Source organism: Myotis yumanensis, unplaced genomic scaffold (genome assembly GCF_028538775.1).
Source record: "Myotis yumanensis isolate MYYU_CA2020_CCGP unplaced genomic scaffold, mMyoYum1.0.hap1 SCAF_3, whole genome shotgun sequence".
In the NCBI taxonomy this organism is placed as follows: Eukaryota; Metazoa; Chordata; class Mammalia; order Chiroptera; family Vespertilionidae; genus Myotis; species Myotis yumanensis.
The window spans coordinates 17,374,190-17,395,115 of record NW_027223754.1 but is presented as its reverse complement, the minus strand read 5'-3'; the positions used below and the strand labels follow the sequence as shown (position 1 = coordinate 17,395,115).

The 20,926-nt window shown below is 39.5% G+C and overlaps 1 protein-coding gene across 7 annotated transcripts in view; it reads left to right on the top strand.

The window, feature by feature from the left end:
• GTF2E2 (general transcription factor IIE subunit 2) overlaps positions 1–20,926 on the top strand; it is an 88,338-nt gene that overhangs the window by 17,589 nt on the left and 49,823 nt on the right. For all 7 annotated transcript variants that reach the window (XM_070408339.1, XM_070408338.1, XM_070408336.1 and 4 more), the window contains exons 3-6: positions 2,407–2,498; positions 12,979–13,086; positions 15,377–15,559; positions 19,072–19,165. In XM_070408339.1, coding sequence (XP_070264440.1) covers positions 2,407–2,498; positions 12,979–13,086; positions 15,377–15,559; positions 19,072–19,165 — 477 coding nt within the window. The remainder of the gene's footprint in view (positions 1–2,406; positions 2,499–12,978; positions 13,087–15,376; positions 15,560–19,071; positions 19,166–20,926) is intronic.

The following is a 20,926-nucleotide window of genomic DNA, read 5'->3' as shown; positions in this document are numbered from 1 at the left end:
TTGGTTGTCTCTTGCATGGGTGCCAACCAGGTCCTGGGCCGGGAAGGAGCCTGCGACTGAGGTACGGGCCCTAGATCGGAATAGAACCTGGAACTCTTTAGTCCAAAGGCCAACGCTGTATCCACTGAGCCAAACTGGCTAGGGCAACGTTTATAGTTTACTATAGCTAGTAATGAGTTAAATGCTGGAGACCCTCTGGTAAACAAAACTATGTGGATCATGATTGACCATTTAGTGCTTAATCTTAATATACTCATCATTTTTTTTTTTTGTCTTCCCAGTTAGTTGTTTATACAGGATAAACTTTATATTACTTTACTAAAGTTAAACAAGAAAACATTAGATGTACATTTATGAATTTCCATACTCTGACAAAATAGCCAATTTCTGATGGCATAATCTGTATAAAAGGCTAGTTAATGATTCTTATACAAGGCATTATCACAGGGTTTACCCCTGGATTTGAATATATATCCTGCCACTTACCATTTTGTTTTTGTTGTTGTTGTTGTTGTTTAAAAGTGGACAATAGTATCTAAATATGATTTTGGGGAGGGATTTAATGGAAAAAATCATTTAGCAGGGCTTTTGGCAAATAGTAAGTGTTCAATAAAGCTTAGTTACTACTATTGTTATAAAGGCCGTGGACATCTGAAAAAGGAACCATATAGGTAGGTAGTATTTCATAATTTAAAAAAATGAGTGGGAAAGTACACCTCTATGGCATTCTCATTCTTACTATTGATATTTTGGGAAAAATTAGTAAAGTAGACTTTAATGTGTCAAGTAAGCTACCAAAATTGTAACAGTTATTTTTAGAGGAAAATTGCATGCGAAGTCTCATTTTAGACTCATGAAAGCATATTCAGTAAAGCCTTTTCACTAATCTCAAGGGAGTATTGCCATCTAGAAGCTGTTCTTTTGGATCTCTGACAATTGTTACATTTGAGTTGTGGTTGTTCTAATGTATTCTTTTGCTTAAATTATTATTACCAAGCTGGTGCCAGACATTGACTCTCCCCCATTTTATTTAACCTCTGCTCTTATGTATCAGCCACATGGGAACTTCATATTTTCTGACCTGATGCCATGCTAATAGAAAGTGTACTTCTGAAATTTTTTTTTTTTTGGTATAGATGATGAATTTTTTTTTACCGGTTCTTGCTTGTGACTAAAGGAATGCATTTGTGCTGCAGGGTAGCATTTGGATTTGTGCCTGTAAGAATGCAACAAAATGATAGATGTTCTGAAACAAATAATCCTCTGTACAGATTGCCCCTCGTTTCATGCTATCATTCTTTCTAAGCATCCAGGTTTATGTAGTGGCAGTACTTAGAGTTCTTATTCCTAACTTATCTCTAAAGTTTACTTTAATAGTTATGGTATCATTCTTTTTATTCTATTAATGCCCATTTGTTTTAACTTAAAAGCAGAAATTGATGTCATAGGTGACAAATTGAACTTTTTATCCCCAGAAGTAACCACTTACTTCTCATGGTTTTAAATTTGTTAGAAAAGCACTATGGCCAGTGTGGTTAGAATGTTAGGCTGGCACACTGAAGGGTCTTGGTTGGATTCCAGATCGAAGACATCTACCTGGCTGTGGCTGGTGTCTGAGTGGTTAGAGCGTCAATCCTGAGAACCGAAGGATTGATTTCTGTTCAAGGGCTTGTACCTTGGTTTCAGGTTCAATCCCTAGTCCTGGTCAGGGCAGGTTTGGGAGGCAGCTGATTGTGTCTCTTTCACATCAATGTTTCTCTCTCTCTCCTGCCTCCTCCCTCCTTTCCACACTCTCTAAAAGATCAATAAAAAAAATATCTTGGGTGAAGATATAAAAAAGAAGAAGGCATGTACCTGAGTTGCAGGTTCAGATCCCCACCCTGGTTGGGGCACGTGAGGGAGACAACCAATCTATGTGTGTCTTTCACATCGATGTTTCTCTCTCTCTTCTTCCCTCCCTTCCACTCTCTAAAAACTATTGGAAAAAAAAATCCTCTGGTGAAGATTAAAAAAAAATTAAAAAAAAAAAGCACTAGTGATCAGATTGAGATCTGTACTGTGTTTTGTTTAAAAAGTCTTGCTTCTGTTTATGGGGCAAATCTAATCAGAATTAAGGAAAGAGTGAGATAAAGGTATTACAAAAGAAATATACTTTAATGCTTTTGAATTATGTATATTTTGTTCCCATCCTTAGTGAGACAATGGGTAGTTAATTATACACTCAAGGATTTTAACTTTTCACCAAGTTTTATAGTATAGAATTCACTGGATAGAAAATCTCAAACAAGAAAAATCTTTATCTGAATTAAAGCCATCTTAGCTGTTTTAAAAAGTCATCTTAGCTGCTTACAAGTCATAATGACATCTAATATGAAAATCTTATTGTTTTTTGAACTTTGTTTTCAGATCATAGCAACGGATCATTTAACTTGAAAGCTCTTTCAGGAAGCTCTGGATATAAGTTTGGCGTTCTTGCTAAGATAGTGAATTACATGAAAGTAAGTACTTTTTTCAGATAACAAAAATCTTATTTAATCTCTTGGCAGAAGGGGATTGGGATTTTCAGAAGTAAATATATATATATATATATATATATACACACACACACACACACACACATATATATGTCACATTTAAAAAAATTGTATATTTCAATATATGTAGTTTATTTTATGCCTATTAATATCTTTAAACTGTAAAAATAATGTTCTAAACCTTTTATATCTAACTAGAGGCCCGGTGCACAAAAATTTGTGCACTGGGGCGGGGGGGGGGGGGGGGGAAGGGGGGTCGCAGCCCGGCCTGTGCCCTCTCGCAGTCTGGGACCCCTCAGGAGATAACGACCTGCTGGCTTAGGCCTGCTCCCGGGTGGCAGAGGGCACGCCCAATCCCTAGGTGCAGCCCCTGGTCAGGCTCAGAACAGGGCCAATTGGGGAGTTGGGGTGCCGCCCCCTGTCATGCACAGAGCAGGGCGGATCAGGAGGTTGCGATGCCACCCTCAGTCACACTCAGGGAAGGGCCGATTGGGGGGTTGGGGCACCGCCCCCTGTAACACTCAAGGCAGGGTCGATGGGGAGGTTGCGGCGCCACGCCCTGTCACCCACAGAGCATGGCCAATCAGGGGGTTGGGGCGCTGCCCCCTGTCACTCACGGAGCAGGGCCCATCGGGGGGTTGGGGCTCTGTACCCTGTCACGCACAGAGCAGGGTCGATCAGGGGGTTGGGGAGCTCCCCCCTTTCACGCACAGAGTAGGGCCGATAGGGCAGTTGGGGCACCGCCCCCTGTCACACACAGAGCAGGGCAGATCAGGGGGTTGGGGCACTGCCCCCTGTCACTCACAGAGCAGGGCCCATCGGGGGGTTGGGGCTCTGTACCCTGTCACGCACAGAGCAGGGTTGATCAGGGGGTTGGGGAGCTCCCCCCTTTCACGCACAGAGCAGGGCCCATCAGGGGGTTGAGGAGCTCCCCCCTGTCACACACAGAGCAGGGCAGATCAGGGGGTTGGGGCGCTGCACCCTGCCACACTCAGGGTAGGGCCAATGGGGAGGTTATGGCTCTCCCCCGTCCCACACAGAGCAAGGCCCGTGGAGGGGGGTTGGGGCGCCACCCTCTATCACCCACAGAGCAGGGCCGATCAGGGGGTTGGGGCGCCGCCACTGTCACACTCAGGGCAGGGCATATGGAGAGGTTATGGCTCTACCCTGTCACACACAGAACAGGACCCGTGCGGGGGGGTGGGGGGAAGGTTGGGGCGCCGCACCCTGTCAAGCACAGAGCCGCAGGGCGATCAGGGGATTGTGGAGCTCCCCCCTATCAGGCACAGAGCAGGACTGATCAGGGGGTTGGTGAGCTCCCCCCTGTCACACACAGCCGCAGGGCGATCAGGGGGTTGGGGAGCTCCCCCCTATCAGGCACAGAGCAGGGCTGATCGGGGGATTGGGGCGCCTTCCCCTGTCACGAACAGAGCAGGGCGGATGGGGAGGTTGTGGCCCCGCCCCCTGTCACTCACAGAGCCGCAGGGCGATCAGGGGGTTTGGGTGCTGCCCCCTGTCACGCTGATCCTGGTGCTGGGAGGCATATTACCCTTTTACTATATAGAATAGAGGCCTGGTGCACGGGTGGGGGCCGGTTGGTTTGCCCTGAAGGGTGTCCTAGATCAGGGTGGGGGTCCCCACTGGGGTGCCTGGCCAGTCTGGGTGAGGGGCTGAGGGCCGTTTTCTGGCTGGCGGGTGACTGAAGCTCCCAACTGCTCCTTTTTTTCTTTCTTTTTTTTTTGATTCTGGGCCAGCTTTAGCTCTGAGGCCTTGCTGCTGAAAGCAGGTTTCTGGCCTTTACCTTCTGTATTTGATACAATGTTGTGGTCCGGCTGGCTGAAACCCGGCTGACTGAAAGCCGGTTTCTGGGGTTTTGTTTTGCTTCTATATTTGCAACATAGTACATAGTTGCTTAGAGTTGCAGCGGAGAGGCTGGCAAGTTAGGCGGGGAACGTTGGAGTTTGCCATCACTGGAGCAAGCAAGCCTCCCTGTTCGCTTCAGTGCATGGCTGCCAGCCGCCATCTTGGCTGACAGTTAATTTGCATAAGGATATGCTGATTAGCCAATGGGAAGGGTAGCGGTTGTACGCTAATTACCATGTGTCTCTTTTATTAGTGTAGACTAGAGGCTCGGTGCATGAAATTTGTGCGGGGGGGGGGGGGGTGTCCCTCAGCCTGGCCTGCACCCTCTCGCAGTCCAGGACCCCTTGTGGGATGTGTGACTGCCGGTTTAGGCCCGATCCAGTAGGACATCCCTCTCGCAATCCAGGACCACTGGCTCCTAACCACTCTCCTGCCTGCCTGCCTGATCTCCCCTAACCACTCTGTCTGCCTCATTGTCCCTAACCACTTGCCTGCCTGCCTTATTGCCCCTAACCACTTGCCTGCCTACCTCATCACCCCTCACCCCTCTGCCTGCCTCACCGCCCCTCACCCCTCTGCCTGCCTCACCGCCCCTCACCCCTCTGCCTGCCTGATCGCCCCTAACTGCCTCTGCCTCTCGCCCCTAACTGCCTCTGCCTCAGCCACCGTGGCTTCATTTGGAAAGCCGTCTGGAAGGTCGTTTGGCAGGTCGTTTGGCTGTCCTAATTAGCATATTATACTTTTTTATTATTATAGAAGATTGACATTGCAGTGAGTCACCTAAGTATATTTAATTTACATTAGTTCAAAGATAAGTCAATACCTGTTTGCAAAACCCCTAAGAAGAGAATATACATCCATTGATATGAGAAGTAGAAACTACATAGTTCAGGCAGGTGGAGGTGATGGATTTTCTGCATCTTGGAGGAGAAAATTAGAATTACTGAGGGTCTTAGAAAAACATTAATTCACAAAATAATTTGAATTTAATGTTTGATGGAAGATTTAGTATTTTTTTGAAATAAGTTTAATGATTATAACATTTTGGCTTACTAAAGGCTTTGAATCTTAACTTACTAAGTAAAATTTAATTTATAACTAGGATGGTTACTTGATTTCAAATTTGTACCCTTCATTTAGCAAACTCTTATTCCCATTTAGTTAGTAGTTGTATCTCTTAAAAAGAGTCAAAGTTCTGTATTTATAATTATTTCAAATTTCAGCCATCATTTAAAAACTATTAATCAAGATTTTATGCTGAGACTTTCATAATTTAAGAGTCTTAGTGTCTGCCTATGTTCATTTAATTTCTAGTAGAAATCTGGTTTATAATTTCCCATTACCAAATACTATATTTTGACACTTATGTATTCACCATTAATTTCATCTATCCATTACTGCACCTGATAAACAATTCTTAAAACCCACTATATACTGTTTGTAGCACTAAAGGTGGGAATACCCAGGAAAAAATGTATGTCCTTGTGGCTGTCCATCTTTTGAGGGAGTCTGACATTTAAATGTCATGTTTTTGCTCTTTTGCTAATAGTCTTCACTTACATAGATGACCCTTACTGTAATTTGGTTTACCTAGGGCAGTGTTCATATTTTTACTCCTGTTCCCTGAAACAGTTTTGAAAAGTTGTGTATCCCTTTGCACATATTTAAATTGATAACTACAATTTTTTCAGCAAAAGTGGCAAAGGATAGAATTTCTCGCATATTGTAATATTTTAATGAAATAAATCATTCTTTTTTATATTTAACAAAATCTAAATGCCATCATTAATTTAAAAATAAAAAACAAAGCCCTGATGAGTGTGGCTCAGTTGGTTGAGCATTGTTCCAGGCACCAGAGGTCACCAGTTCGATTCCCAGTCAGGATACATGCCCAGGTTTGGGGCTCAGTTGCCATTAGAGGGCGTGCAGGGGCAGCTGGTTGATGCTTCTTTCTCTTTATCTCTCTCTCTCTCTCAAATCAATAAAAACATTTAAAAAATTAAAGCTCAATGGTTGGAAATTTATTTTCCCCTTGAACTTGTTGGTCCATCCTGTTACTCCCTCTATACTATATGCTAATGTTATGTATTTTTATGCTTGAAAATCTTTTATTGAATATCTATCAAACTTCTTTGCCACAATTATTTACATATATGTATATGTACACTATATATATATATATATATATATATATATATATATATATATATATATATAAACTAGGGGCGCAGTGCACGAATTCGTGCACCTTGAACTGGGCTGCAAGGCTGCGGTGGGCACAGGGGCAGGTCTTGGCCCATCCTCTGCTCCCCCTCCTGCTGTGGCCCCTGGTCCCCTGTCTGCCAGCAGCCCCACTCCTGCCCCTCCTACTCCCATGTGCTGACGGCGCCAGCCCCGCCTGCACCTGCTGACTGCGTGAAGCGATTGAGGCTGGCGCCAGCAGTGGTGCAAGCGGGGCCAGTGCCATCAGTGGGTGCGAGTGGCGGCTGCTGCCCTGATTGCCCCTCAGGAGCAGGGGGAGGTGGAGAAGCCCTCAGGGATGATCGGGGCCGGCAGCCGCCACTCGCCCCTGCTGATGGTGCCAGGCACCAGCAGCAGGTGTGAGTGGCGGCTCTGGTGCTGGCAGCGGGTGCGAGCAGGGCTGGCACCAACAGCAGGTGCGAGCGCTGGTTGGGACCGTGGTGCGCAGGAGCAAAGAATTTTCAGTAACCTCCAGAGGCTCACCCTGATGACAACAACTGGCGCCCCGCCTTGGTCTGGCGCCCCCATTTACCTGCTCTACTATCCCGCCATGGCCGATACCTGCCATGTTCCATGTTCTGCCGCTTGCTACCGATGCCTGCCATGTTTCACGCGCACCCCTAGTGGTCAGTGCACACCATAGTGACTGGTTCGGTTGTTCTGCCGTTTGGTCTATTTGCATGTTAGGGTTTTATATATATATAGACTAGAGGCCCGGTGCACAAAAATTTGTGCACTCTCGTCGGGGGGGTGGTCCCTCAGCCCGGCCTGCGCCCATTTGCAGTCCAGGACCCCTTGGGGGATGTCCACCTATCAACTTAGGCCCACTCCCCAGGGGATCAGGCCTAAGCTTGCAGTCAGACATCCTTCTGGCAGCCAGGGAGCCCTTGGGGGATGTCCGACTAAAGGCTTAGGCCCCCAAGGAAGCTGTGATGAGGAAGCTGGGGTGACAGAGGAGCCATGCTGCCCTGCCCGGCCGCCCTGGGTCAGGTCACACACGGGACGCCCGCCGCCCCGGGTCACAGATAGCAGGCCCGGATGGCGGCAGGGCAGGTGGGATGGCGCTGTCCCACCCCACCGCCCCAGGAGGCAAATAGCAGGCCTGGATGGCGGTGGGGCAGGCAGGATGGCGCTGTCCTGCCCTGCCTGCAGTATGCAAATTAGCCGCCATATTTGTTGGTTAATTTGCATATCACACTGATTAGCCAGTGGGAGGTGTAGCGAAGGTATGGTCAATTACCGTGTTTGTCTATTAGATAGGATTAGAAATGTTTTCCTTGTGACTGTAATGCTCTAGGTATTAAAAATACCTTAGTTTGAGGCATTATAATTATTAGCACACAGTTGATTAGAATAACATGAAAATTTTTATTAAAATTTACTTTGAAATAATTATTCAATAGAAATTCATTTTTTTAAAATGAAATGAGCCCTGGTCAGTGTTCTCAACGGTTATAGTGTTGCCCCGCACACTGAAGGGTTGTGTGTTTGATTCCGGGTCAAGGCAACTTACCTGGGTTGCAGGTTTGATCCCCAGCCCCAGTCAGGGTGCTTGTGGGAGGCAATCAGTCACTGTCTCTGTCTCTTCCTCCATCCCTCCATTTCTCCCTTCCAGTCTCTCTGAAAAGCAATGGAAAAAATATTCTCAGGTGAGGATTAACAACAACAAATTTTTGTTTTAATAAAATGAATGGTGCTGTCTTCTTCCATCAGTGGTTCTTGTATCTGGAGAGAGAGAGAGATATATAAATTATTGATAGAATGAAACAGGATTTGGCAGCAATTTCTGCTCTTGTTTTTAGATTTTATAGGTTTAGGTGCTGAGAAATAAATGGTTATATAAATATATATTCTAATGGAAGTTTTGTGATAGCAAAATCTTGTAAGTTATATGCCAAAACTCAGTGATTTATCATAAGCATCCATCAGTTGACAGTTCTGTTAGGCCCTCCTTCAGCTTTGTTGAAAGCAAAATAATGTGAACTGCCTAAGTTGCTAAAGGATTTGTTTGTTACCTGGTCCTTAACCATTGGCTTTTTTAGTTTCTAGGAGTTTATCAAAAAGGCTTGACCAGGACTTAGCAAGTGCCTCATTATATCATTTCCCCCTCTTCCCCTGTAGGCACTCTTTAATTTGTTACACTCAGAAGTGGTTGAGAAAATAAAAATATTAATTTCAGTACACCTTTGCCAATGTAATTTTCCATAAAATGCTTTTATCTCACGTATATAGATACATTTTTGTCAAAACCCTCAGGCTGAAGGCTTAGCTTATTTGATTTATGGAAAGTATCTCTCGATTAATGAAACTAGTCTTCATTGTCAAACCAACTAGCTATATCATAAAATATCTTCTACTTTTAAGTTCAAATAAATAGGTTAATACACATTTTAAATATGTTTTAATTGATTTCAGAGAGGAAGGGAGAGGGAGAGAGAGATTAGAAACATCAATGATGAGAAAGAATCATTGATCAGCTGCCTCCTGCATGCTCCCTCTTGGGGATCAAGCATACAACGCAGAGATGTGCCCAGACTGGGAATCGAACCGTGACCTCCTGGTTCATAGGTTGATACTCAACCACTGAGACACACTGGCCGGGCAATACACATTTTAAATAATATAAAAACTAGGAAATAAATTATACAATGCATACTAAAAGATACCTCTAAGGTAATTGAGATGAAAATTATATAGTCAAATAGAATTAATATATTAATTTTTATAATAATTTAAAAAACAAATAGGCTGCTTATCATGTTACATTGCATCATTATAAATTACATAATAAAATAAATATGAAGAGAGAGATATGGAAAAAGGTGTGTTACTGCTTTTCTAAATGTGTGTGCCTGCATCTTCTGATCTCTGATATTCAGCTTTTACATATAAATAAAAGTGAATGATTCAGAAATAACTCCATTAATAACTTTATTTTGGCATATTTAATGGAAAAGGATACCTATTGTTAAAAATGAATTGGGCCCTGACTGTTGTGTCTTAGTTGGTTGGGCATCATCACATGCACCAGGATGTCCCTGTTTCGATTTCAGTCAGGACACATGCCGGGCTTGTGGGCTCGATCCCCAGTAGGGGGCGTGCAGGAGGCAGTCAATCTATGTTTCTCATCAATGTTTCTTTCCCTTTCCTCTCTAAAAAAAAAAATCAATGAAAATATTAGAAAAAAAGAATTGGTCTTAGAGCTAGCTATGACTTTTGTAATAGGAGGTAGGAATATAAAACTGGTTAAAAGATGTAATGAGAACTACATCTAATTAGAATAAAAATTTCATGATAGGATTTGACAGAATAGGTTTTAAACTTTCACAATGAATAATTCACACTTAATCTAAAATAATTTGTATGCAGTTTTTGTCTGTGGGTTTTATGGAGATAATTTGAACAATTTGGTAGTCCTGGAAAATATTTGTTACATGTAAAAGAATCAGCCTCCTTACTTGATACTGTTTCAGCTCTTTAAATGTGCTTTTTCTTCAAGCTAATAAATATTCAAGGAGTGAATTTTGGTAATTGCTGAGGAAAATGACTTATATTTAAATACTTGACACAATCGAGTTTATTAGATGTTTCTTATCAGTGGTCCCTTACTTTGCTCTTACTAGATTCTCCCAAAGAGTGATGCGTTTTTGGACAGTACAGCATGGAGGTGGAGTGTGTGGAGATAGAAGAGACAAAGTTCTTTAAATGAAACTGCTCTCAGTTTCCCATGAACTATACTGTATCAGAATTTAGAAAGCCCTGTTAGGGGCCAGAATATCCCATTTTGAACTGTTGGAAAAATATGTAAGACTGAAAAGGACAAGAAGCTATATAGTGGGTAGTCTGTGACACCTCAGTTATCATTATAAAAGCTTCCCCAAATATTTTTTTGACTTGTCCTTTTTTTTGAGGCCCTAGAGTTTATTACACCTCCAGGTAATGCATTATAAATTTGGGTGGAAGTGAAAGTTTTACCCCTTTTTTTGAACGAGGGTGTAGGGTCTCTTTTGAGAGAGGAAAAAATACATATGAAAGGTGATCTGTTAATTGATTCTTGGAAAGTTTTCAACTGTCTCTTGTGTAGTCTTTTTGAAGATCTGATAAAACCAAGAACTTAAGGCAGCAACAAAAAAGCTTTATATAGTTTATTAATTTACTCTTCAGTTGTCAATGAGAATTACTTTGAAGTTATATGGAGAAAGGTCAAGGAATGCTTTTAGGGAACTGTATGAGCTACAATTTGCCCACCTTTAAATCTTACTAATGTGTGGATCTTTCAGGTTTGTCATAGTGTGTTGAGCAGAGGAAGCTTTGTTGGTTTATGATGTTCAACTAATTGCAGATTTAAAAAGTAAATTTTTACTGATTTCAGAGAGGGAGGGAGAGGGAGAGAGCGATAGAAACATTAATGATAAGAGAGAATCATTGATTGGTTGCCTCCTGCACGCCCCCTACTGGAGATTGAGCCCACAACCCCTTGCTTGTGCCCTGACCAGGAATCAAACCATGCCCTCCTGATTCATAGGTCGATGCTCAACCTGTGATTTTATTTTTTTAGAGCAGTTTTAGGTTTATAATAACTGGGCAGAAAGAGTTCTCGTATGTTCACTGCTGCCACTCCCAACCTCTCATGCTCTCGACATCCTGCACCATATTCTTAAAAATCTATAAATATACATTCATACATCATTCTCATTTTAAGTCCCCAATTTACATTAGGATTCACCCTTGTGGTGTACATTGTATGGGTTTTTGACAAATGTATAATGAATGTGTTCATCATGTTAGTATCATGCAGAATAGTTTCACTGACCTAAAAATCCTCTGTGCTCTGCTTGTCATCCCTCCTGCTCTTTTAACCCTTAGCAGCCTCTGAATTGTTTACTGCCCCCATAGTTTTGCCTTTTCCAGAATGTCATATAGTTGGTATGTAGCCTTATCAGATTGGCTTCTTTCACTTATTAATAGGCATTTAAGGTTCCTTCATGTCTTTTCGTGACTTGATAGTTCATTTCTTTTTGTGCTGAATAATATGTCACTGTCTGGATGTACCACAGTTTATCAATTCACCTACTGAAGGACATTTTGGTTGTTGCCAGGTTTTGACAATTGTGAATAAAATTGCTACAAACATCTGTGTGCAGGTCTTTGTGTAAACATAAGTTTTTATCTTCTCTGAGTAAACTCTTAAGGAACATAATTGCTAGATCATATGATAATAAAGAGTATGTTTAATTTCAAAAGAAACTGCCAAACTGTGTTTCAGAGCAGTTGTACCATTTTGCATTTCCACCAGCAGTGAATGAAAGTTTCTGTTCCTTCACATACTCACTGACATTTGGTGTCTGCATATGTTTTTTAATAATTTGTCCTGGACAACTTTTGAAATTTGTGCATAGAAAACATCTGCATTTTCTTTAACACCTGTCTCTAGTAGCATAGATGTGCTAGTTTATTTAATCGGCCACATGGGTTGTTTCTAACATTTTCCTTATACAAATGATGCTGCTGTGTGCGACCTTGTCACTTTTCTATGTAAGGCAGATTCCTAGAAATGGGATTGCTGGGTCATAGGGTTTAAATATATTTATGTTATAAAATTGCCCTCGCTAGGAGTTGTATCAATTAGTATTTTTTTGCCCTGGCCAGGTAGCTCAGTTGGTTTAGAGCTACATCCCGATGATATACCAAAATTGCAGGTTCAGTCCCCAGGCAGGGCACATACTAGAATCAACCAAAAATGCATAAATAAGTGAAGCAACAAATTGATGTTTTTTCTCTCTTTAAAAAACAAAACAAAACAGTATTAAAAATGTTTTATGAGTTTATTTGAGTCAAACTGCAGACATATGCTGGGGAGCAAGATTTCAAATGCTCTTCAATTAGTATAACAGTAGTGTGTGAAGGGTCTATTTTCTTACAGCCTTATCAATTTTACCAACATAGTTATGGATTTTTGCCAACATAATAGGTAAAAAAATCTCTTGGTATAGGTTGAGTATCTTTTCGTATTTAAGGTCATTGCATTTCTTTTTCTGTGATTTATGTGTTTCCTGTCTTTCGGTCATTTTCCTGTTAGATTTTTGGAACCCTTAAAATATTAGGAAGATTAGCTTCTGGTAATGTTGCAAATATTTTCTCTTAGTTTAACATTTGATTTTATTGAACTCTGAGTTTGAACCTGGTTCTGTCTGATTTTATAGTCCATTTTTTTCGTCACTATAATTGTCCTGTTTCAAATAATTCATGCTCTACATTGCTGAAATGATTTACTTGTAACTATTATTTAATGCATCTAGCATTGAAGAACTGCCTTCCAATATTATCTCCCCCCAAATAGACGCGTCATCAGCGAGGAGATACACATCCTCTAACTTTAGAAGAAATTTTGGATGAAACACAACATTTAGATATTGGACTCAAGCAGAAACAATGGCTAATGTCTGAGGTAAGAATAGGCTTAAAATATTGTAAAAAAAATTAGTTGATTACCATGAAATATATGCTGTAACTAGGGTTTTTAATATACTGAAACTGGTAATTGTTCTTACTTTTTCATAAAAGAATTGGTATAGAGTGTTTTGTAAACATAACATCCTTTAAGATTATTTGATTTTCATATAATCTTACATATCTATTTAAAAATGTCAAAGACTTTAGCATAAAAGTTATAAAAAGTTAGCCATTGTATTCCATTTATTTTTGTTTTTTAATTAAAAAATATTTTTATTCAGAGAGGAAGGGAGAGGAAGAGAGAGAGAGAGAGAGAGAGAGAGAGAAATATCAATGATGAGAGAGAATCATTGATCAGCTGCATTCTGCATGCCTCCTACTGGGGACTGATTGTGCAACCTGGGCATGTGCCCTAACTGAGTATCAAAGCGTGACCTCCTGATTCACAGGTTGACGCTCAATTGCTGAGCCATTCTGGTCCAGCAAGTTTTTTGTGTTGTTTTTTTTTTTTTTAATACGTTTTTATTGATTTTTTTAGAGAGAGGGAGGAGAGGGATAGAAACTTTAAAGATGAGAACCATTGATCTTATGCCTACTGAATGACCCTACTGGGGATTGAGCCCACAACCTGGGTGTGTGCCCTGACTGACCTGGAATGGAACCATGGACCTCTTGGTTCATGGACCGATGCCTAACCATTTGGCAACACTGGCCAGGCTCCATTTAGTTTTTACAAAATTATTGTTGCTTATTTTGAATTGCTGAATTTATAATATATGTGTTGGCAAATTGTATTGTTTTTACAAATGTTTTGGGACATTGAAAGCATGCAGTATTGTAGGATTAGCAAGATATTTTGTTCAATGAGATATTTGTTATAGTATTACTACTAGTATGATTTGATAGTTATGTTACTACCTTTACTAGGTAACTTGGAAGAATAATCATGAACATTGTGTATGTAAACACAGCATTGGAAGAAAAGGAACCCCAAACCAATCACTGATCATACTAATTTGGAAATGGATAGCAATTTAAAACTTCAGATATTTGCTTCTTTTCTGTTTAATTATGAAATGACAATTAAGAAGACTGTTTTCTAGGACCAGTGCTATATTTTAAAGACCAAATGTAAAATTCTTAAAATATAATTCAATTAATTTATTTTACCAAGCGAAATGTTGTTCTTGATTTTCATAATATAAATGAACCAGTTAATCACTATCATTGTATTAATGATATACAAATAGGGGTAATCCACATTTAAATTTTGTTGCTATACCTAATCTTGGAATTTCACAGACTACAGATATTAAAGATTATATTTATTACTATTTTATTTTCCCTCCTTCTTTGTTTCTTTTTGTTCTCCTTTCAGGGTCAGGCTGGCAACTGCAAAAGAAAATAGGGTTGCTCTTTTTTTTTTTTTTTTTTAAATATATTTCATTGATTTTTTTTTTAACAGAGAGGAAGGGAGAGGGATAGAGAGTTAGAAACATCCATGAGAGAGAAACATCGATCAGCTGCCTCCTGCACACTCCCTACTGGGGATGTGCTTGCAACCAAGGTACATGCCCTTGACCGGACTCGAACCTGGGACCCTTGAGTCCGCAGGCTGACGCTCTATCCACTGAGCCAAACCGGTTAGGGCAGGGTTGCTCTTTCTTGAAGAGTTTTCTTCTGATATTTGCTGTACAACAGAACTGACTAGGAACATAATCATATTCAGTAATTCCTATATCCCTACTCACTTTCATTCTTATATTCACTAGCTTGGTCCTTTTCATTTCGTTCCACAGTTGCTAGTGCCATTTGATACCAAGTGGGGCAGACTGACTGTTGATATCTTTATCCCAGGGTAGTGTTTATCACATAATGGCAATATGCAACAAACTAAACTTTGAGGATAGGGTAGGTAATACCCAGTTCACTTTGTCTATTAATGTTAATACCTGTTTTATTGATTCTTACCTCTTTGGTTTTCCAAAAGAATATGGGTATAGCTTTCTTCAAAGTAGTTGTGATAAAATGGTTTATTTCTCATCCAAATAATTTATATAATTAATAAAGTTTCTTTTATAAAAAGTGGTGAGCACCATGCTGATCTCTATAGTCTATTATTTTGGATCCTGGATGTCCAGTATTTTAGATCCAGTTGATATTCATAAGATGCTTTTAATTTGCCATTAATTGGGTATTATATTTTTAAAATAATTAGTAGAATTTAAGAAAGTATATATGAGCTTTTCTTTTGTTAATATATTCAAATTGTGTCACTGTTACAGGCATTAGTCAATAATCCCAAAATTGAGGTAATAGATGGGAAGTATGCCTTCAAGCCCAAGTACAACTTAAAAGATAAGAAGGCTCTGCTTAGGCTCTTAGATAAGCATGACCAGCGAGGTTTAGGAGGAATTCTTCTAGAAGACATAGAGGAAGGACTGCCCAATTCCCAGAAAGCTGTCAAGGTAACTTCTCTTTTCTTTCTATGCCTTAATATGATTTGAATTAATAATGTCATTTTGGTTTTAAAAAATAGCAAGAAATTTAAAATTTTTATTTTTATCTTCGCCTGAGAATATCAGAGAGAGAGAGAGAGAAGCATTGATGTGAGAGAGAGACATTGATCTGTTGCCTCCCATATGAATCCTGACCAGGCGTTGGACTACAATCATTTGGTGTACAGGACAACACTCCAACCAACTGAGCCACCTGACTTGGGGCTAAATTTTTATTTTTAAAGCCTCCATCATATATACTTGGAGTTGTGGTAGGACAGTTGAAAATTTGAAATTTGTATTTGTGCTACAGAGCACAGCCATTTTTGTGTACCTGTTGCAGCTCCCTTTTGTGGTGGTGGTGTGTGTGATTTTTTTTTTTTTTTTAATATTTTTATTGATTTCAGAGAGGAAGGGAGAGGGAGAGAGAAACATCAATGATGAGAGCGAATCATTGATTGGCTGCCTCCTGCACGCCCCACACTGGGGATCGAGTCTGCAACCCAGGCATGTGCCCTTGGCCGGAATTGAACCCGAGACCCTTCAGTCCACAGGCTGATGCTCTACTCACTGAGCCAATCGGCTAGGGCTGTGTGTATGATTTTTTGACTCTTCAGAATGTTTCTGGAAAGTTTTGCCCTGGCTGGGTGGTTCAGTTGGTTACAACATTGTCGCATACACCAAAAGGTGGCAGGTTCCATTCTAGGTCAGGCGCAATACGGGAGGCAACTGATGTATGTTTCTCTTGCATTGATGTCTCTCTGTCTCTCTCGGAAATCAATAAAAACATATGCTTGGGTGAGGATTTAAAAGAAAGTCATACAGATTACATTGCCGGTTTAAATTTGGAACTCACATGGAAAGGCTGCTAGTCTCTATTCTTCACAGTTACTGATGATCGATGCTAACCTGTAAGCAGGTTCATTATTTTTGTTACCTCTTGGAAAAAAATTACTCCTTGCTCTCCTCTACCTCTTGGTAATTCAGTTATGTGTTATCCCACAAGTTTCTGAGGCTCTGTTTATATATTTTTTTCAACCTGTTTTTTGTTTGTTCTATTGATCTATTGTTAAGTCCACTAACTTTTCTTTACTTCCAATTTGTTAAGCCCAATTTGTGAATTTTTTATTTTAGATAATGTATTTTTCATTTCTACACTCTTCATTCTTTATGGTTTCTTTTTTGAAATTTCATTCTTTATAAGCAGATTTCCCATTACCCTTTTCAGTATAATTTCAACATTTTAATAATGTTGCTTTAAAATCCTCTTCAAATTTCATCTTGGAGCTGGTCTGCACTGACTCTTTGTCTCTTGAATTTCCTGTTTCTTCATATATCTAATAAATTTCTGTTAGATAATGTTTTGTTTACTGAACATTCTGAGCTATTAGTATAAAGACCCAGGATTCTGTTTTACTCCTCCAAAGAATGTTTTTATTTGTTTTGTTTTTAAGTGGTCAGGTATCTTGGCTAGACTGCACTCTAAACTTTGTCTTTTCTACAGTGGGTGGCATATGATCTGTTTTGTTCTTTTAGCAATTTCACTTTTTTGAAAAAATTTCCAGAGTTTATAGTAAACTCTATAAACTGGGTTGGTCCCTTAGGAGCTACTTGACCATTGCTAGAAGCCCAACCCTTTTAAGATTTTTAACTTAAAAAGTTTACTGGTAAGCTTAACCTGCAGAAATGCTGCAAATAAAATGTGACCAAAGGGTATAAATTATGTACTTTATAGATGTTAAAAACATAAAACTACTGAATTCTAGCTTAACGGGTGAGAGTGCTAGGTATGTTTCCTGCTATTTGTTTTTTCCTCCCATTTTTCATAGGGACCAGCATTATTACTATGCAGTAGGCTTTTCATTAAATTCTTTTTTTTTTTAAATATATTTTATTGATTTTTTACAGAGAGGAAGGGAGAGAGATAGAGAGCTAGAAACATCGATGAGAGAGAAACATTGACCAGCAGCCTCCTGCACATCTCCCACTGGGATGTGCCCGCAACCCAGGTACATGCCCCTGACCGGAATCGAACCCGGGACCTTTCAGTCCGCAGGCCGACGCTCTATCCATTGAGCCAAACCGGTTTCGGCTTTCATTACATTCTTAAGTAGAACAGTGGCATCAACTGGTAATTGCTTATTCTATTTTAAACAATTTTGTGTTGTAAAGTTACTTTGACACCTTATCTTTAGTGGCTGTGTTCCCTAAGGATTAGAGCTTAAGGGGTCATGAAAAGCACAGCCTATTTTATTTTTAGGAGGGATTATTTCTAAATTGTTTGAACCCAGAATGTTTATTCTGTTCTTACTACCTGGGTGCAATGGAGTCTGCTTTATTATTTATAAAAATATTTTAAGCCATGTTATGAATAATTTACATAAAAATAAAGGGATGGTGAAAAACAGATTTATTCAACATTTTAATAAGGATTTAGCATAGCAAGCCTCTGTACCAAGTATATATTGGCAAACATCAGAAAGATGCAAGAATATTATTATATGTCTTTTTAGCAAAGTGAGATGGCAAAGATTCTTACCACACAGTATTGTATGATGAAGTCCTTCCTGTTGAATAACTAACTGGGTAAAAATACTTTATTTCCTTTATGTCTTTAGAAATATGTTGTTCACATTGATTTGTAAGCTTGAGATTATTCATCTGTGGTGGTGTCATCTAAGCACTTCCAGTTTGAGACCATTTCTGTGATGCATTTTACATCATTAGAGTCTAAAGCAGCGGTCGCCAACCTTTCAGAACTCATGGACCACTGGTTTGCAACCACTGGTCTAAAGTGCTGCTCTCAGGCGTTTTCATTCTTGTTCTCACTCATTAATAATAGTGAAACATCTCTGTTTTCTTGTCATTACTCTGAGTAGTAGAAAATAAACTCTGAATTGTCAGTTGCGCTCAAGAAAGGTGAAAGACAACGAAGTCTCCTTTTATATTTTCTTGTTGGATGATGCAGTAATTTGGGCAATAAGAAAACTGAAATGTGGCTATTTCACTATAGCATTACAATTCTAGGTGATTTGATCATTCTTCCATTTTCTTATTTTAGCTTTTAAAACATACTTGGAAATAATTGAGGTTGTAATGATGAGTAAGTGGCAAAATATTTTAAGGTAGAAGGAAAAGTAAAAACACTAAAATAACCTACCATTTTTCTTAGATTAATAAAAAGGTCCCGTGGACCAAATTGTAATTGCCACACATACTGAATTTTATTCGGTTTCTTTTAAAATAGGTATTTTTTCCTGTACTTTGGAAGACCTCTAAGAATAAAGGTCTTGAAATAGCAACCCTTAATTATAGTCAGAACTGCTCAAGAAACTCAAGAACTGAAATTGATTACTGAGGGTTAAAAGAAATGGGAGTCCTTTGTTGTAAAAAAAAAAAAAAAAATAGAGGAAGAAAGAAAAATAATAGGGTGTTGGTAAAGTAATTTGGAGTTAACTGAAAAATTTTTCTTTATCTTTAAGGCTTTAGGGGACCAGATATTATTTGTAAATCGTCCTGATAAGAAGAAAATTCTTTTCTTCAATGATAAAAGCTGTCAGTTTTCTGTGGACGAAGGTAAGCCTTTCTGTAATAATACTTTCTTTAGTTTGCAAGTATGTTACAAATTTAAGGTGACAAAATTTATAATATAATACAATTATAACTCAAATTTTTTAATACTGCTTTTATTTGTTTGTTTTTTTAGCATTGTCATCTCTTAGAACAGAGCTAATAACTCCTAACATTGATTCTCAGAACACAATTTGTAATTTGAAAGAGTTTAGATTAATTGTAGCACTTGCAATCATAGTATAGCAGCTTGTCTATATAGCATGGTGGCTATATTTTATGATTTCTTATGCTTATAGTTCAGTTGTACCAAAAAAGGAGTTTATTTCTTGATGATTTTATTTTTATAAATATTACTTCATATCTTGATATTAAAACTTTATGCAGGTTGTGAGTGACTGATACTCTCTTAAGTAACTTGCTCTTTTGATGATCACATTGGATAAGGAGGGAGATTACTTTTTTCTTTTCTTTTTGATGGGAACTAGAGGTTTGTTTTTCTGAAGCATTGGGATGAACAGATAATTCTGTCCATGCTGTTGTGCTAAACACACTTAGGATGGGATCAGATCAGTGGGATTTTTGCCTTCACTGACAAATACATTAGTATTATTTTAAAAAACCTTGTAAAATCTTTTTTTTTTTTTTTTTTAATATATTTTATTGATTTTTTACAGAGAAGAAGGGAGAGGGATAGAGAGCCAGAAACATCGATGAGAGAGATCGATCAGCTGCCTCCTGCACGCCCCCCAGTGGGGATGTGCCCGCAACCAAGGTACATGCCCTTGACCGGAATCGAACCTGGGACCCCTGAGTCCGCAGGCCGACGCTCTATCCACTGAGCCAAACCGGTTCGGCAAAAAACCTTGTAAAATCTTAAGCAACTTTTAGAAAGCATACTATTTTATATAAAATTATAGCTTTGTGAAAGTATCACAATACTCAGGACTCTGAAAATTTTTAAGTTTCTTCATTTTATAGTAATTTTTCTTTGTTAAATTATTTAGAATAAATGATAGTTTTAACATAAATGAAAAAATAGATAAAACAAAAGTTACATGAAATATCACTACTCAGTGTATCATTATTAAGATTTTTCACGTCCCCTAAGGGGGACCAATCTCGCAACCCAGGCATGTGCCCTTGACTGGAATTGAACCTGGGACCCTTCAGTCCTCAGGCTGAGGCTCTATCTACTGAGCCAAACCAGCCAGGGCTTAATTTATTCTTAATGATATATACATGTGATAAAGACACTAAACAAAAACAGCAAGTGATTGAGAAGGTATTCTAGTTTTCCATTGCTGTGTAACAATTCACCCCAAATGTAGTGGGTTAAAACAACAACTTATTAATAATTATCTTCATTCCATGTTTGGGCTCAACTGAGAGCAATTCTTACTTGGCATCTCTAAACATTTGTGTTTGCAGTCAAATGGCAGCTGGTGCTGAAGGCTCAGCTGTACACGATGTCTGATGGCTGGCAGTTGACTGCTTGGCTGAGAGCTTGGTTGGGCTTTTCCATTTGACTCAGGCTTCTCACAGAAGGTTGGCTGGTTTCTGAGAGGGAGTGTCCCTAGAGTGAGCATTCTTAGAGACTAGATTACTGTTTATTATATAAGGATACAACTCAGGAACAGCCAGATGGGAGGGATGCATTGGGAATAATACGTGGGAAGGGGCAAGGATCTTTCATGGTCTCTTGGAGCAGCGGTCGCCAACCTTTCGGACCTCACGAACCACCAGTCGTCCACGGACCACCCATTG